Here is a 17,388-nt window from a genome sequence, read left to right as displayed (position 1 = left end):
AGGTAGAAGTGGGCCTGACCCACACTAAAGGTTCCCCGAGGCCTGTTGTTATTGTCCATACAGGCTGCCCAGAGGCGTAATCGAGGCGCTCCGGTGCCCGGGGACCCGGGGTCGCCTCGCTCACCCACTCCCCGCTTGCACCGCCCGGGGGCGGAGCCATCCGCGGCCCCTCAAGGCTCCGCCTGCCTCCCAGGCCTGGGCCCCAGCGGCGAGCGGCGGCGCTAGGACCCGGCGGGCCGGGGCTGCGGCGGGGCCTGGGCGGCCAGAGGAGCGCGGACCCCGGCTCTCGGCTCCCGGCGCCACGTGAGGGGGCTCGGGGGCCGCCGGGGGCCGGGCGCTCCCCCGGGGAGGTGAGCGGGCGCCGCGCGGGGGCGGGCAGCGGGAAGGGGGCGCTGTCAGCGCCCCTGGTGTGGGGGGTCGGGAGCCGCTGAGGATGGAGATTGATGCGGGGGCCCCCGGGGCTCCTTTAGACCCACTCACTCTTGGCAACTGCGCCTGGAGATCCTGGCCCTCGCGCCCAAGGGCTGTCGTGGGGTTCGCGGGGCCTCCTGCCGCTGACTTCCCCCTTAGAGCTCGGAGACCCTGCCGCCTTCCTGCCTCCCTTCTCTCCCCAGCTGAGGCTGGAGCTCTGGACTCCCCAGAGTGCTGGAGCTGGGGGGGAGGTCAGGGGAGTCGGTGCGCAGAGGGTGAGTCGCCCCCCTCCCAGGTGGACCCACGGTTTCGGGCCCCCCCCATTTGGAAATAGGAGCTCCCCTCCCCCGACTTCGGGGAGCTCTCCTCCCACGCGGCTCATCGGGGTGTCCTGACCCTGCAGGACTCCCTGAGCTAGGAGAAGCAAAGCCCCCAAACAGAGGGCAGGGTGTGGCCCCCACCGGTTAGCCCATGATTCAGCCCCTCGGCGTGGCCCACCTTGGGGCCGAGACCACGCTTCTGGCTCAGAGCTCTGGGCTGCAGCCTCCCTAGCCTGAGCAAGTTGCTCCCCAACACGCCTGCTCCCTGCTGCTGGGCCGGGGGCTGGGCGCACAGTCGTGGCGTCTGGTCAGTTCCAGCCCTGAGGGATCCTTGAGGGAGATCTGGTCAGGCTCAACCCTGGGACCAGGAAACAAGGTTCCCCAGCAAGCTCTGGACAGTGCTCTGCTCTCTGAACCTCAGTCTTCTCGTCTGTGAAGTGGGGATAAGAGCCCCTACTGTGCAGAATTACCAGGAAGACTCAGTGAGTGGGTGGTGCTTAGCAAGGGCTCGGCCTTCATTGATATTAGAGGGAAGTTTCCCGGCTAGGCATCAGAGGATTGGGGCAAGCTCATGGACAGGCAGGCCTTGAACAATGAATAACCAGAAAACTAACAGTGGCTGGCACTGACCAAGCACTTTCAAACCCTTGCCATATCTGCTTGAAGCCTAACAACCTTGTGAGTTACCTATTCTTATTATTCCATTTCACAGATGAGGAAACTGAGGCTCAGAGAGGTCCCATGGCTTGTCCGAGGCCCCTCAGCCAGTAAGTGGTGGAACCGGGATTCCCACTTGAACTTGAGAAGCTGTACTGATCACGGCCTACTCAGAGCAGGACTGTGATGGGGCCGACCAAGGGTACAGTGGCCCTGGCTGAGGGCACTGCTCAGGCAAAGGTGGGCAAGTGGGGGCTGGGCCTGGGAACTGGAGTGCTCCTGGTGTGTCTGGGAGCTTAGTGAAGGAAAGGGAGTGAGAGAGGAGGCTCAGCTCAGAGAGGCAGCTGGAATGCCAGAGGCGTCCGGGCAGATGGGGGACCCAGGGATTCTGGACGACTTTTGCCCTAAGGGGCTATGAGACCAAGGACACGCCGCACCTCCCTTCTGATGAGCCTCAGTTTCCTGATCTGGACCGCAGGGACCGGACCCGATGAGAGTCGCCGATGAAAGTCGCGGGGCCTCCCCGACTGGCTTTGAAGTCTGGCTGCAGCGAAACCTGAAGCAGGGCTTGGAGGCGGTGGGGGGGGGGTCCCAGGAGAGGGGGCGGGGTTGGGCAGTGGGAGGGGCTAGGGCCTAACCAATCAGGAGTGGCGTGGGGGCACCTCCTTTGGCCTGGGGTTCTCCGGCTCTTCCTGGTGACAGCGTAGGAGTAAACAGCTGCTAGGTCAGGGGGCGGAGATAGTGGCGGGAGCTGGGAGGCCTCGGAGGGGAGGACGAAGCTGGGGAGCCCCTGGGCCCCAGTTTCTCCCTCTTGGTGCTCTCCTTCTCTTAGTGGCTTCTGGCCTCGATTCTGCTGGAGGTGGCTGGACACAAGTACTTTCTCCCTTTTGACAGGTGGGGACATTGAGATCTGCAGAGAAGTTGCGCCCTGCGTGGATTGGGGGGCGGGGTCTTTTGGGGAGGGAGGAGCAGAGGTGACCGAGGCCCCTGGGGCTGGGGCACGAGGGAAAGGCTACCCAAGGCTGCTTGGTCCCCAGAGACACCGCCCCCCCCCGCGCCCCGCCTCTGAGGGTGGGGCTGTGATTATAGCCATCGGACAGATGACTCTGAGCCCTTAACCCCCAAGATCTTACTTAATAATGAGCGAAGTCAAAACGAAAAAAATAACCAACAACGAAGTCCTTCAGTGGTCCTCCTGCATCCATCTCCAGGGCCCTGGAGCACAGTGGAGAATGTGAGTGAGGCCCTGTGCCGCCTGCGCCCTCAGAGAGCTCTCAGCCCATCGGGGAGGTGGCACACGGGACATTCCTGGCCCACCCTAGGCTTGCAGGATGAGTTGCCTGAGCAGGGTACTGGTGGGTGTCCCAGTCAGAGGGACCACTGTATGCGAGACCCAGAAGGGTGTAAGCGCTGAGGAATTTGGGACCCTACAAGGAATGTTGCTTTATTTCAAAGCCTCGGGAACAAAAAGGCAGGAGTTTCCAATGTGGCTCAACAGGTTAAGAACCCCACGAGTATCCATGAGGATGCAGGTTCGATCCCTGGCCCCGCTCAGTGGGTTAATGATCTGGCCTTGCCATGAGCTGCAGTGTAGGTCACAGATGTGGCACTGCTGTGGTTGTGGTGTAAGCTGGCAGCTGCAGCTCCCATTTGACCTCTAGCCTGGGAATTTCCATCCCCTGGCCTGGGAACTTCCAGCCCCTAGCCTGGGAACTGCCATATGCCACAGGTGGGGCCCTAAAAAAAAAAAAAAAAAAAGGAACGAAAGGCAAGGTTTACAGTTGGGGTGTGACTAGGGCTCCAGCTGGGTGGGTGGCAGGGCCTCAGCAGAGGAGCCAGCTTTAGGCCTGCAGGCTGCCTTCGAGAGCCTTGGTGTGTGGAGGTCCCTGCTCAGGAGCAGAGTGAGAGAGAACACAGGGCAGGGAGAGAGGCAGGGCTCTGCCGCCACCTGGCTTTGTGACCTCAGGCTGGTTCCTGCCCTTTCTGGGCCACGGCATCTCCATCTGCAAAATGAGCACAGCCCTGAGCCTTGAAATCATGGGTGGGCAGGAGAGCTGGTGGGGTGGGGAGGGTGTAGCCTAGAACCAGCTGGACCTATGGGATGGCACTCGGGCCATAACCCTTTCTGTGACTTGCAGGTGTGAGCCCACATCCCTGACCCCTGGGCCCCCTGCTGGACGCTGGCCCCTGCCCCTCAGCAGACGCCGCCGGAGAGAGATGAGTAGCAACAAAGTAAGTCCCCCTTCTTCTTTTTTTTTTTTTTTGGCCCTTTTGCCTTTTCTAGGGCTGCTTCCCGTGGCATATGGAGGTTCCCAGGCTAGGGGTCAAATCGGAGCTGTAGCCACCGGCCTATGCCAGAACCACAGCAACTCGGGATCTGAGCCGTGTCTGCGACCTACACCACAGCTCACGGCAACGCCAGATCCTTAACCCACTGAGCAAGGCCAGGGATTGAACCCGCAACCTCATGGTTCCTAGTCGGATTCGTTAACCACTGCGCCACGACGGGAACTCCCCCCCTTCATTTCTTGTCCCCATCTCAGCGTCTTATTTTCCTCCACGAAATGGGTTCCTCTGTATCCGCCTCAGACCCAGGCCATCACAATTCTTTCTTCCCTGCGGAGGAGCAGCCGATGCCTGGGAGGCCCTGGTGTGAGCCCTTCTGTGGCCATGGATCTCTGTGACTTTGGGCAAGCTCCTGCCTTGCTCTGAGCCCATGTCTACCTCTGCCCTCTGAGGCTTGCCTTGTCCATCTGCGGTAAAGGATCGACTGAGTATATGACTGTAGAGTCCTGTGCAGGAGGTGGGGGTGGAGGGGTGGGGGTGCATGGGGGGCTGGGAGAAGGGGCAGTCATCAAAGATGACAGTGTTTCAAGCATCACTTCTGAGGGGACCAGGGTTCCCCATCATCCACTCATTTATGCTTTCTTGAGCACCTACTATGTGTCTGGTCCTGCACACCCTTTTCCCAGGATCCACTGCACCACAGCTTTGGCACAGGCTGAGCGCCAGGGGGTGGGGTACTGTGGTTGTGTCTGGGTTCAATGCGGAGAAGAAACCACACAGTAATTTGAACAGAGGATGTTTCATATAAAGAATTCTCAACTATAATTGGGCATCCGAGTAACAAGTCACTGGAACTCTGCGGGATACAGGAATATCAGATGTAAGGAGCAGCCACTACCCCTCAGGGCTGACATCCAGGCCTTGCTGGACAGGACACTGTTATGGCCCACTGGATAGCAGAGAACGCACTGTGGTGGGGTGTTCATAAATCCACCTGCCAGGTTACAGGAAAGGCTGTTCACCAGTGATAACTCCCAAGAGGCACTTCAGGCATCATGCAGAATGGCTCCAGGGAGGGGACGCTTATGTGCTTTGGGTGTTACAGGTGGTTGAGTGTGTCGCATGAGCTCAACCAGGAGAAGCTGTGATCACAGCAGGAGTCAGAGGCCCACTGCCTCGTAACGGCCTGAGGGGGGATGCTGGAGGAAGCTACTGGCCCCTGAGCACTGGATCGTGTACTGGAAAAGCCATGAGCCCTGTAGGAGCAAATGGGCCAGAACCAGGCACAAAGCCCCCAGAACCAGGCAACAAACGCCTTTCCTTCTGAGATGCCTCTGCAGCGCCCTCTACTGGCAAAGGTTATTATGCAGTTGGCGGGCCGGGAAAACCGTGTCCAGGGCCAGATGCATTTTCACAGAACAGGCAAAAGAGCAAACCCGGACTGAGAAGCAATACATCGATACCCAGCACAGAGGGCCCGGCACAGGGAGCCAGGACTCCCAGGTCCCATCTACTCTTGCAGACCTTGGGCAAATAAATCCCAGTGGCTGCTCTGGAGATCCCATTCCCCGCCCTTTGCTGCATATTGGTACACCAGCTACCCACGCATCCCGATTCCTGACCAGGACCTTTCCACGCTGGTTTAAATGAATGACAGACATTTCTGGGAGACTGTTTGGGAAAGACCTGGACCCTCTCATTTGAAGGTCCCACCTGTCTCCCGGCATCCTTCCGCACTCCGGGCCCCGTCCTGGGAGCTGAGATACGGGGGGGGGGGATCAAGGCTGACTTTGTCCCCGCCCTCAGAACTCATAGCCTAATTGAGGGGGAGGGCAGTTCGAATCCAGTGTAATTGGTGCTGTGATGGGTGGTCCTCAGGGGGCTGGAGGAGGCCTTCCTGGAGGAGGTGGTGCCCGGACTGGTCTGGAACGAAGAGCAGGAGCCTGCCGGCAGCCGGGCCCTCACTGGCCTCTCCCCTCTCCAGGAGCAGCGGTCGGCAGTGTTCGTGATCCTCTTTGCCCTCATCACCATCCTCATCCTCTACAGCTCCAACAGCGCCAATGACGTCTTTCATTACGGCTCCCAGCTGGGCCGCACCCGCCGGCCCGTCAACCTCAAGAAATGGAGCATCACCGACGGCTACGTCCCCCTGCTCGGCAACAAGGTAGGGCAGCTGCTTTGGGGCGCTTCCTGGGGGCTGCCTGGTGACCCACCACCCCCGTCGCCCACCATCGCCGCTCCCACCTCCTCCTCTTCCACCTCTTTTCTTTTTTTTTTCCTTTTCTAGGGCCGCTTCCCATGGCATATGGAGGGTCCCAGGCCAGGGGTCGAATCGGAGCTGTAGCCACCAGCCTACACCACAGCCACAGTAACGTGGGATCCGAGCCGCGTCTGCAGCCTATACCACAGCTCACGGCAATGCCGGAGCCTTAACCCACTGAGCAAGGGCAGGGACCGAACCCGCAACCTCATGGTTCCTAGTCGGATTCATTAACCACTGCGCCACAATGGGAACTCCTCCGCTTCTTTTCTTACGTCCTCTATCCCTCCTAAAGAAAAGGGTGGACCCCAGGAATCCAGAGCCTTCAGCCCCTTGTTTGCTGTGTGACCTTGGATCAGTACCCCCCTTGCTCTCTGGGGCTCAGTTCTCTCCAAGGTGTCACCCTTAGTGCTAATGCCCTGTCATCTCCCAAGTCAGAATCCCTTTGGAAAGCTCTCTAGTTTTCACTGATCTCTGTCTCTGTGTGTGGGGGGTCTACACAGGGTTCGGGAGCAGGATGCTAGGGTACTTGACCGCACAACAGTAATAGTAACGGCTACCCATTGTCAGTTGCCTGCTGTGTGCTGGGCACTGTGATCAGCCGTGATCCTCATACCTGGGGATGTGCAGTTGGCCTTATCTCCTTGAAGAGACAGGGAAACCGAGGCTCAGAGAGGTGAAGCCACTTGCCCAAGGCCACACAGCATGGGAGGGGAGGACCCAGGGTATTTCCCCAACACCTGCTGAGTTAGAGCTGTGTAGAGAGGCCAGATGTTATGCTTCTATTTGCCTTGGGTAGCCACGAAACTCAGGCTGTATTGCTGGGGTTCACCCTGCAGCCCTCTGAGCCCTGAGGTTCTCCCTGGAATCAGGGAGAAAATTATTGGCTTCAGGCATGGGCTCCACCTTCCAGGAAGAGGTCTCCCTGGCCCCCTACCCCCTCACCAACCCTTCTAGATCTCTCAGGGCTTTGTGTACTCAGCGTGTAGAGCCTGGAAAGAAGCCTATTAGCAGGTGTTTAGAAACAGATTAACACCTAGTTGAGACTTTGTCTATGCTAAGGACCCTTGAAAGAGAAATTCAAAAGGGAGAAAAGGGACAGCTTGAGTGTGGGTGATGCCGAAGGGGATGAGACCGAGCTTGGCTTGTAGCTGTTTCCAGCCTGCTTGGGGGAAGGCGGAAAAGCAGAGCTCACGAAAGCTGGCCAAGCCAGGTTCAGGGGACCTGTTGCTGGATCTTGGAGTAGGGGCTCAGAGAAGGCTGCCTGGAGCGGGTGGCAGCTGAGCTTAGCCTTGAAGGGTGTGTGGGAATTCCACCGGCAGAAAATAGGCTTCGGACAGCGTGTGGGTCCAACCCCTTCATTTCACCAATGGGAAAACAGGTTCAGGGCAGCTTCCACACCCTTTCCTAGGGATGAGGCGGTGTCCCGTGCGTGGGTGATAGGGAAGGATGTCTCCTCTGGGGAGTTGGGCTGAGGCTCCATGGCCATATGGACCTGGGTTCAAATCCTGGCCCTGCACTCCTCGGCTGTGTGACCTTGGGGACATCCTTGCATGCTGTGCTGTCCCGTTCCTTAACGCTGCCCCAGCCAAGCAGCTGTCTTTTGTTTCTTGCTGCACCATGGTCATCCCACTTCAGAGCCTCTGGTTTTGCTCTTTCTCCTACAAGAATGCTTTCTCCTCCGCGGTTCCGTTTTGTCCTCCAGGTGTCAGCTCAGAAAGGTCGCCCTGCGTGACTTTCCTAGAGCAGCCCTCACTCCTGCCACTCTTGATCCCCTGCCCCTATTTCATTTCCTTCCTAGCATGTTTAACTTACCAGCGGGTGTTATCTTATCATTTACTTGTTCACTGTCTGTCTCCCCATTCGTGAGCTTCGTATAGGCACGAGTGGGGTCTCTTTGGTTCATTGTTCTGTCCCATGTACTTGGCCATTAGCCAGCTTGCTGCGAATACTTGAATGTTGAAGGAACGGGCCTCAGTTTTCCCGTCTTTAAAATGGGCATCATATGCCTGCCTGCTGGAGGCCTGGCTGTATGGAGCACGGAGTCTGGCATTGAGTGGTCCTAACAGTGTTGGCTTTCCTTATTCCCCCAGACACTGCCCTCCCGGTGCCACCAGTGTGTGATTGTCACCAGCTCTAGCCACCTGCTGGGCACCAAGCTAGGCCCCGAGATCGAGCGGGCCGAGTGCACGATCCGCATGAATGACGCACCCACCACGGGCTACTCAGCCGATGTGGGCAACAAAACCACCTTTCGCGTGGTGGCCCATTCCAGTGTGTTCCGTGTGCTGCGGAAGCCCCAGGAGTTTGTCAACCGGACCCCTGAAACCGTGTTCATCTTCTGGGGTCCCCCGAACAAGATGCAGAAGCCGCAGGGCAGCCTGGTGCGCGTCATCCAGCGGGCAGGCCTGGTCTTCCCCAACCTGGAGGCCTACGCCGTGTCTCTCGGGCGCATGCGCCAGTTTGACGACCTCTTCCGGAGTGAGACAGGCAAGGACAGGTACCAGCCTCCGGCTCGCTCCCCCTGGCCGGCCCTGGCCTCCCTCTCGGCCTGCTCCGCTCAGAGGGCCTGTTGCTCCCGGCATGCACTGCTCTGGGGGTGTGGGCACTTCCGGCCACCTTCTGATCGGGTTTCCCAGGGGACTTCGCTTCAGGTCCAGCTCTTAGCGTGAGTCATTCCCAGCACGCTCCGCGCAGCCACATCTCCCCAAGGAGGGCGTGCCTTGCTCTGGAAGAACAAGGGCTTCCAGCGTGTTCTGCCCTAAGGTTGCACGGTCATTGCTAGTGTCTTTGTAGGCGAGCTCCCCATGCCGCATGGAAAACGTTGACCGTGCTCCGCACATCCTGCTGTAAGCACGCAGTTGCTTCCAGCATGCTCTATTCTAAGAGCATGCGCCGTTCTGACTCATCGCCTTAGAGAAGCTACGCAAGGGCTCTCCCATAGAAATATCATGTGAGCCACATAAGTAATTAAAAGTTTTAGAGTAGCCACGTTTAAGAAGTAAAAAGAGGCGTTCCCGCTGTAACGCAGTAGGTTCAGAATCCAGCTGCAGTGGCTTGGATCACTGCAGAGTGGCGAATTTGATCCTTGGCCTGGAGAAGTGGGTGAAAGGATCTGGTGTTGCCTGCAGCTGCAGGTCACAGCTGCAGTTCAAATTCATTACTGGCCTGGGGACTTTCATATGCCTCGGTTGCAGCTATAAAATTTAAAAAAATAAAAGAAAAAGAAATAAGTGATGGAGTTCCTGCTGTGGCAAATGGGATTGGCAGCATCTTGAGAGCACTGGGACATGGGTTCAATTCCCAGCCTGGCACAGTGGGTTAAGGATCTGGTGTTGTCACAGCTGTGGCTTAGGTCTCAACTGTGGCTCAGATCTAATCCCTGGTCCAGGGACTCCATATACTGTGGGGTGGTTAAAAATGGAAAAAAAAAATGAAAGGAATAAGTGAAATTATATTATATATGTATATACATACATATATATATTTAAATCTTTTTAGGGTCGCACCTGCAGCATGTGGACGTTGCTAGGCTAGGGGTCAAATGGGAGCTGCAGCTGCCTGCCACAGCCACAATCACAGCAATGCCGTATCCGACCTGTGTCTGTGACTTACGCTGCAGCTCACAGCAATGCCAGATCCTTAACCCACTGCGTGAGGCTGGGGATCAAACCCATGTCCTCATAGATACTAGTCAGATTCTTAACCCACTAAGCCACCATGGGAACTCCAAATTTAATATATTTTTATTTAACCTAATATGTCCCACATATAGATCCATATATTGTTTGATTTCTATTTATTTATTTTATTTTATTTATTTATTTATTTATTTTTGTCTTTTTGCTATTTCTTGGGCCACTCCTGCGGCATATGGAGGTTCCCAGGCTAGGCGGCAAATTGGAGCTGTAGCCACCAGCCTACGCCAGAGCCACAGCAACGCGGGATCCGAGCCGCGTCTGCAACCTACACCACAGCTCATGGCAACGCCAGATCGTTAACCCACTGAGCAAGGGCAGGGACCGAACCCGCAACCTCATGGTTCCTAGTCGGATTTGTTAACCACTGTGCCACGATGGGAACTCCTAATTTCTACCTAAATATTTTTAATTTTTTTTTGAGCTATTGTATATAGTATTTAAATTTTTTTGTTTCTAATTATTCATTGCTAGTAGATAGAAATATGATTGATTTTTGTGTGTTGACCTTATATCCTGTAGTCCTGCTAAATTTACTTATTAGTTCTAGGATATTTTTGTAGATTCTTTGGGATTTTCTCTGCAAATGGTCATAGCAAAAAGATATCGAAATAAGCAGTTTTGTTTTTTCCTTTCCAATCTATATGCCTCATTTCTTTTTCTTGCCTTATTGCACTGGCCGTAAATCTCCCCTTAGGAGTTTGCGCTTAGTGTGTACACAGCTGCTTCCACCAACCATGCTCTGTGGTCCTGGTCACTCCCAGCCTGCCCAAGTGGGACCAGTCTTCCCACGAGTTAATTCCCAGCATGCCCTCTTCCTATTCTTTTCCTCAAAGGACCCCTTTCCACATTCATCAGCTCTGTCCAGACAAGCGCTCTGCCAGCTCGCCTCTGCTCCCACGGCAGGGTGGTCAGGGGGTAATTTAAGTGGGGGGAGGGCCCCATGATTGGGTGGGGGGTGTTCTGGGAAATTCTGTGCGGGCTCACCCTTCCTCCCTGCCTGCCTCACCCCTGCCTGCCTGGCCCCTCATCGTGACCCCCTCTGCCCCCAGGGAAAAGTCCCATTCGTGGTTGAGCACAGGCTGGTTCACCATGGTGATTGCGGTGGAGTTGTGTGACCACGTGCACGTCTATGGCATGGTCCCCCCCGACTACTGCAGGTGAGCATCCCCAGGGTGGTGCCCAGCCACTGGCCACAGGGTGAGCTGGGGTCCTGGAAGCCTTGGCTGAGGTGCCTTCGAGGGCCTCTGTTTTCTGGTATGCGAACCTCTTTGCAGAAATCTAGGCTCTTTGGAACTACCTCAGGGGCCTCCATCCCATAAGCCAGCGTCTAGTATATTAATAATAACTATTTTTATTATTACTATATGAAAAGCCCGGTAGGTGACAGCTATTTTTTTTACTGAGTGCTGACCATGTATCAAGTCTGGCTTTTTTTTTTTTTCTTTGCTTTTTAGGGCCACACCTGTGACATATGGAGGCTCCCAGGCTAGGGGTTGAATCGGAGCTGCAGCTGTTGGTCTATGCCACAGCCACAGCAATGCGGGATCCAAAGCACACTGTGACCTACACCACAGTTTACCACAACGCCGGATCCTTAACCCACTGAGCAAGGTCAGGGATTGAACCTACATCCTCATGGATACTAGTCGGATTCATTTCTGCTGTGCCACAACGAGAACTCCCCAAGCGTGGCTTTTTATCGTCTTATTTATGCCTTATAGTGAGCCTAAGGAAAAGGTGCACTATTCTGTCCATTTCACAGATGAGAAAATCTATGAAGGGGGAGGGGGAGGTTTTGTGAGCAGCCTCAGTTCCCATAAACAGTAAGGGGTGGGGGCCAGGCTCCAGAACCTACAGTCCTTACCACTCACCCCACGGTGCCACCCTCTTGGGGAAAGGATGTTTCTACTGCATTAAAAAAAAAAAAAAAAATTGGAGTTCCTGTTGTGGCTCAGCGAGTTAAGAACCTGATATAGTCTCCATGAGGATGTGAGTTTGATCCCTGGCCTCGCTCAGTGAGTTAAGGATCCGGCATTGCCACAAGCTTTGGCGTAGGTCACAGAGGCGGCTCAGATCCAGGGTGGCTGTGGCTGTGGTGTAGGCCTGCAGCCATAGCTCCAATTTGACCCCTAGCCCAGGAACTTCCATATGCCGCAGGTGCAGCCCTAAAAAGACAAAAAAGAAAAAAAAAATTGAGGGTCCCACAGCGAGTCTACCCTACACCCATTTCACGGATGGGGAAACTGAGTTTCTGGGAGGGGCAGGGATTTCCCCCACTGAGGCCCTACAGCAGGTCAGGGGCTGGAAAGGGCAGGGTCCTGCCCTTCTCCACCTTGCCCTTATGGCCCCGTCTGCTCTGCCCCAGCCAGCGGCCGCGACTACAGCACATGCCCTACCACTACTATGAGCCCAAGGGTCCGGATGAGTGTGTCACCTACATCCAGAATGAGCACAGCCGCAAGGGCAACCACCACCGCTTCATCACGGAGAAGAGGGTCTTCTCGTCCTGGGCCCAGCTGTACGGAATCACCTTCTCCCACCCCTCCTGGACCTAGGCCACCCCGCCATGGGACTCTCACAGGGGACACAGGAGCAGGGGTCTCCGCCCAGCCGCTCGACCGAGGGCCATCTCCTGCCCAATCAAGGCTGGCCGGAGTGTCTTCTGGCCAATCAGGCCAGAAGAGGGTGTATCCTCCAGCCATTCAGCGCCTGGGGGGAATCTCTGGGCCAATCAGGGATTTGGGCTTCTATGTGGTTAATCAGGTGTTGAGGGTATTTCTTGTCCAGTCAGGGTCTGAGCAGAGTCAATCAGGGTATTTCTGAGTAATCTGAGGCTGAGGTCATGTCCTTTCCCATGAGGCCTTGGTTCAGAGCCCCAGGATGGACCCCAGATCACGTCCTGTTGGTTGGGACAGTGGGGTCTTGTCCCAAGGAGCTGGGAACCTTGTGTTGTCCCCTCACTTCCCAGAGCCAGAAAGAGGTTGCATGGGGGTGGGAGCTGTCTGGAGGCCAGGCTGGGGCATTTGGGGGGTTGGGGGTGGGTCCCAGGAGTGGGAGGCTGGTGTCGGGTCTTGGCTCTGCCTTGAGTGACCTTGGACGAACCCTCTCTGGGCATTGTTCTGTCTGTGTCAGGTCCGAGAACCCTCCCACCTTCCTCAGCAACCACCTTGGGCCTGTCCTCCTGAGTCTGCCTTCCGTTAAGCCTGGACTCCTCCAGCCACACCCTTTGCTGGGGTGCTCAGCTCCCTGAGAGTCTGGGGTTCCCTTTCCCTCCTCCTCCTGGAAACTTGAAGGTATTTTTACGCAAGCTCCCTCAGGCTTTGGGACTTTGAAAGGAAAGGATAAACTTTTGGCGGTTTTCTTAGCCCCGCTGTCCAGCTGCCATTAGCTTGGCTCTTAAAGAGCCAGGCCCCCTTTTCTGCCATCCAGCAGTGAGGTTTTCCACCTGTTTCAGGAGCTTTGGGGGCTGAGAAAGGGGGGATCCCAGCCCAACTGAGATTTCCTGCAGCCCTTTTGTCTTCAGCTGCTGGGGCCTCCCCCTCGCTGGGCCTGGAAAGGCTCAAGGGGACTGGGAGCTGTCACCTGGGTTCTGTCCCCTCACTCTACACCAGGCACTTTATTGCTGGGCCTCAGTGGGGTGGGTTTCCCCACGCTGCTCTTCTGGAGTCTCGAAGGAAAGACTGGAGGGCTTCCTGGTGGAGGCCGTGGAATGGGAGGGGTCAGGTGGAGGAGGAGGAGGCCAGCAGTGAGCCATTGCACATTGGGGCCCAGGTTGGGGCAGGGGGGGATGTTGGCCACTACCCTAACCTTGGTTTTGTAATGATTTGTACAGGAATAAACACACCTAAGCTCTGGCTCCGTTTCCTGTGTCTGGGCTGGACAGGCCTGGGCTTCGGGCCTTCCAGGTGGGGAGGGGTGGCCAGCTTTGTCAGCCAGCCAGTGAGTCATACCTTTTATAGCTTGGGTGGAGACCTGGTAGCTCTGGGGGCTGGGTGTCGGGGGCCGGGGTGAGGGCGGGGGCGGGGGTTTCTGGAACCAAGCCCACCTGGCTCTTCCAGTCCAGCCTCCCTGGTCTTTGTGACCTTGAGCAAGTCACTTCCCCTCTTGGAGCCCCAATTCCCTTTTGGTTGAAAGGAGACACTGCTCCCAAGGAGCCCGGGATTGAGGGAGGAGGCCCCAGGACTGGTTCAGGGCAGTAAGGGCCACAAAGAACCACACAATGTGCCGTGAATGTGGCTCTGGAGGAGGTGACATTTTTCCCAGGAAGAGTCCTGCAAAGGTTTGGGCGCAAGAGCTTCTGGCAGCAAGAGAAGGGAGATGGGAGAGGCTGTCACAGAAGCAGCTGTGGGGGACAGGATGGAGGAGGCCAGAGCAGCGGGTTGAGGGGGAAAGGCAGGTGGCGGGGTCAGAGGTTGGCTGTGGGCCGAGAGGTGCTGAAGGCACGCAGCCAAAGTGCAGGCCCCGGCAGGAGGGAGTGAGCAGCCCTGGGCCGGGTGTGGTGAGTCGAGGGTGCCTCATTGCCGCCTGCAGCCTTTCAGCAAAACGGCTCAGTTTACCCCAGGTTGGCAGGAGGAAGGGGGTCGTGACTCTGGGAGATTACACCCTGTTTAGGCAGATAAGGTGCCCCTGGGAGCAGAGGCCTAACAAAGAGGGACTGTGAGACACGGGCAGGCAGCCTGCTGGGGACAGGAAAGAGCTCTCCTGGGCACTGGGCCAGCAGGATGGGGGCCGCGGAACTGGCCGGCGGGAATGGCCCCTGCTTTTGTCTCAGTTCACGTGGACACTTGCTCAGCAGGCAGCCACGTGCCGGGCGCTGTGTCAGGTGCAACGGATGCGGGAAGGGATGTCGGGTGGGAAGAAGGGGCCCAGAGGAGTTCCTGTTGTGGCTCAGTGGTTAATGAGTCTGACTAGGAACCATGAGGTTGCGGGTTCGATCCCTGGCCTTGCTCAGTGGGTTAAAGATCTGGCATTGCCGTGAGCTGTGGTGTAGGGTGCAGATGCAGCTCGGATCCCGCGTTGCCCTGGCTGTGGTGTTAGGCTGGTGGCTACAGCTCCGATTCGACCCCTAGCCTAGCACGTGTGGCCCTAGAAAAAGACAAAAAAAAGAAGGGGCCCAGAGCCTCGCTGGGTAAGGAGGCTGCAGAAGGAGGGAACAGTGGAAGATGAGACTGCTTGGGGCCAGGTGGTCCAAGGCGGGGCCAAGCCTCGATCCTTCCTGCTTAGAGAGGCTGTCCTCGCTCAGATGGCAGCCAGCAGCCGGGTGGGCAGCAGGAGGCCGGGAGGCTGCAGAGTCCAGGCCCGGGGCAACGAGACACAGTAATGGTGGCGGTAAGCGTGTCCGAGAGAGGGGACTCCTTGCAAAGTCATCACGTGGGGCGCCTGAGGCCCTGCCTGGGAGGGGAAGGTGAGAATACGACGCACTTCCGGCCCCACGCAAAGGCTTCTGGGAATCTGGGTCCTGGCAGAGCCTTTTCCGGGGAGTTTCACTCAGAATGCTTGGTTCTTCTGTTTTCCCACGGCGGGTGGGCGGGGCGTGAAGAAGGGAGTCAAGAGTGGTCTGCTGGGGTGGACCCTGGGCAAGCTCCGTTCAGCATCAGCAGATAAGACTTTGATGGAGGATGGAGAGGGCAAGAGGCCTCGTCCTCAACCACACATGCTCTCACTGCCTCAGATGGGACCCGTCCAGACGGGTCTGCTTATTACCAAGGTCATCTTCCCAAAGACCATCATCATGGCCAGCTTTGCTCTGAAACGCCACTGTGACCAGGACCAAACCCACCTCCTAGTTTGGGGTTCAGAGCCCTCTGGTACCGCTGTCACCCATTTACCCCTCCCTGGGGGAGGAGGCATCTTCCACCAGCTGCAAATCCCACGTGTGTTTCCCCAAGCCCCACTCCAGCTATTTCCCACGGATGCTCAGTGGTCCGGTCAGGCCCGCCTGGGGCAGCCCCACATGGGAGCCCCATGTGCTGGACAGGTGGGTCCAGCCGTGAACCTCAGAGAGTCGCTGCCCCGATTGTATGCCCCAGTGTTGGTTCCTTGGAATTATTTTTTAACCAGAATATTTTAAAAAATGTTTTTTAAAAATTGGTTGCATTTTGTGTGATTACATTTTAGGTGTTTTTTTAATATTTAAAAATAACTTGAACCATACAAACACTGGATGATAGAAATCTAGAGCATCACCCAGTCCTATTTCCCGTTAACAGTCTAAGGTATAATCTTCCAGATTTTTCTTCCATGTACTTTTTTTCTTTCCCATCCTCTCTTCCTTCCTTCCTTCCTTTCTCCTTCCCTGCTTGGGCCTGCCTTCCTCTTTATCTTCCTGTCTTCTTTCTTTCTTTAGATTATAGCTGGGGGGAAAAAAAAATCCTGAAGCTGTAATATCCCAGTGTTGGTGGAAAATCCGTCAGTCATAAACAAAGGAAATAATTACAACAAGTTCTTGAGGAGTCCCGCTGAGGCACAACAGGATCAGCAGAGTCTCTGCAGTGCCGGGGACACAGGTTCGATCCCCAGCCTGGCACAGTGGGTTCAGGAATCCTGCCTTGCCGCTGCTGTGGCATAGGTCAAAACTGTGGCTCAGATCTGATCCCTGGCCCGGGAACTCCATATGCTGCAAGGCAGCCAAAAAAGAAGCAAAACGAGTACTTGAAATATTATGCAATTTTTGAGTTAAAAATCTATTTTGTTATTGTAATAAAAACATGAGATTTACCACTTACCAGGTTTTAAGTGTATAGTTTAGTCGTGTTAAATATATTTACATTGTTGTGAAATGGATCCCCAGAACGTTTTCATCTTGCCTATCTGAAACTCTCTACCTAATAAACAGCAGCTCCAAATTCCCCTTCCCCTCGGGCCCTCGTAACCATCATTCTACTTTCTGTTTCTGTGAATTTGACTGCTTTAGATTCTTTGCATAACTAGAATTATACACTACTTATCTTTTTGTGACTGGCTTATTTCACTTAGCAACACATCTTCGAGGACATTATGTTGCAGTCATTTTGTCTGTAAAGTAATAGATGCTTGTTGTATTAAAAAACACACACACACACACACACACACACACACAAGAAGACTTGAAGTCAGAAGTGTGAAAGTCCCACCTCTACCCAGGGGATGCTGTGTCCACACTGGCTCTCTCGGGTCTGCTTTATTTCATCAACATTAAGATACCATTGTTTAGTCTTTTTGTCTTTTTAGGGCTGCACCTGTGGCATATGGAGGTTCCCAGGCTAGAGGTCGAATCGGAGCTGTTGCTGCCGGCCTATGTCACAGCCACAGCAACACGGGATCCGAGCCGTGTCTGTGACCTACACCACAGCTTACAGCAACGCCAGATCCTTAATCCACTGTGCGAGGCCAGGGATCAAACCCACAACGTCATGGTTCCTAGTCAGATTTGTTTCCGATATGCCACAATGGGAACTCCAGGATTTCATTTTTTTTAAAAGATGTTTTATATTTTTTTCCATTATAGTTGATTTACAGTGTTCTGTCAATTTCTGTTACACAGCAAAGTGACCTAGTCATACATCCTATTCTTTTTCCTCATTATCCTCCATCAGGCTCCATCACAAGTGACTAGATATAGTTCCTTGTGCTATACAGCAGGATCTCATTGCTTATTCTCTCCAAATGCAAGAGTTTGCATCTATTAACCCCAGACTCCCAGTCCATCCCACTCCCTCCCCTTCCCCCTTGGCAACCACCAGTCCGTTCTCTAAGTCCATGAGTTTCTTTTCTG

The 17,388-nt window shown here is 55.4% G+C and overlaps 2 protein-coding genes across 51 annotated transcripts in view; one reads left to right on the top strand and one right to left on the bottom strand.

The window, feature by feature from the left end:
• The window catches only part of STXBP1 (syntaxin binding protein 1), a 775,650-nt gene that overhangs the window by 506,583 nt on the left and 251,679 nt on the right, over positions 1 to 17,388 (bottom strand). The window lies entirely within an intron of this gene.
• Positions 231 to 13,489, top strand: ST6GALNAC6 (ST6 N-acetylgalactosaminide alpha-2,6-sialyltransferase 6). 50 transcript variants are annotated; one of them, XM_084997946.1, is made up of 10 exons: positions 231 to 350; positions 1,444 to 1,498; positions 2,221 to 2,282; positions 2,515 to 2,622; positions 3,527 to 3,620; positions 4,780 to 5,032; positions 5,659 to 5,838; positions 8,028 to 8,434; positions 10,685 to 10,792; positions 12,001 to 13,489. In XM_084997946.1, the coding sequence occupies exons 6-10, from the start codon at positions 4,943 to 4,945 to the stop codon at positions 12,188 to 12,190; spliced, it is 975 nt and encodes a 324-aa protein (XP_084854072.1). In that variant the 5' UTR covers positions 231 to 350; positions 1,444 to 1,498; positions 2,221 to 2,282; positions 2,515 to 2,622; positions 3,527 to 3,620; positions 4,780 to 4,942; the 3' UTR covers positions 12,191 to 13,489. The 50 variants fall into 50 exon arrangements, 41 of the variants coding, with proteins under 41 accessions (XP_084854072.1, XP_084854004.1, XP_084854176.1 ...); XM_084997878.1 differs by lacking the exon at positions 2,515 to 2,622 and having other exon boundaries at positions 12,005 to 13,489; XM_084998050.1 differs by lacking the exon at positions 4,780 to 5,032 and having other exon boundaries at positions 5,721 to 5,838.

The sequence above is a fragment of the Sus scrofa genome, chromosome 1, assembly GCF_054392235.1.
Source record: "Sus scrofa isolate SSC_HxYL_T2T_F1_AM1 chromosome 1, Sscrofa_HxYL_maternal_Yorkshire_Landrace_v2.0, whole genome shotgun sequence".
Classification (NCBI taxonomy): domain Eukaryota; kingdom Metazoa; phylum Chordata; class Mammalia; order Artiodactyla; family Suidae; genus Sus; species Sus scrofa.
The sequence above is the reverse complement of the archived record's forward strand: the minus strand, read 5'-3'. Positions and strand labels throughout refer to the sequence as shown.

Excerpts from the sequence above, each read along its gene's own strand:
- ST6GALNAC6 (XM_084997863.1), top strand. The coding sequence starts at position 1,575 with ATGGGGCCGACCAAGGGTACAGTGGCCCTGGCTGAGGGCACTGCTCAG. Across the intron at positions 2,623-3,526 it reads CCTGGAGCACAGTGGAGAAT|GTGTGAGCCCACATCCCTGA; the intron begins GTGAGTGAGGCC and ends TGTGACTTGCAG. Across the intron at positions 10,793-12,004 it reads GTCCCCCCCGACTACTGCAG|CGGCCGCGACTACAGCACAT; the intron begins GTGAGCATCCCC and ends TGCCCCAGCCAG.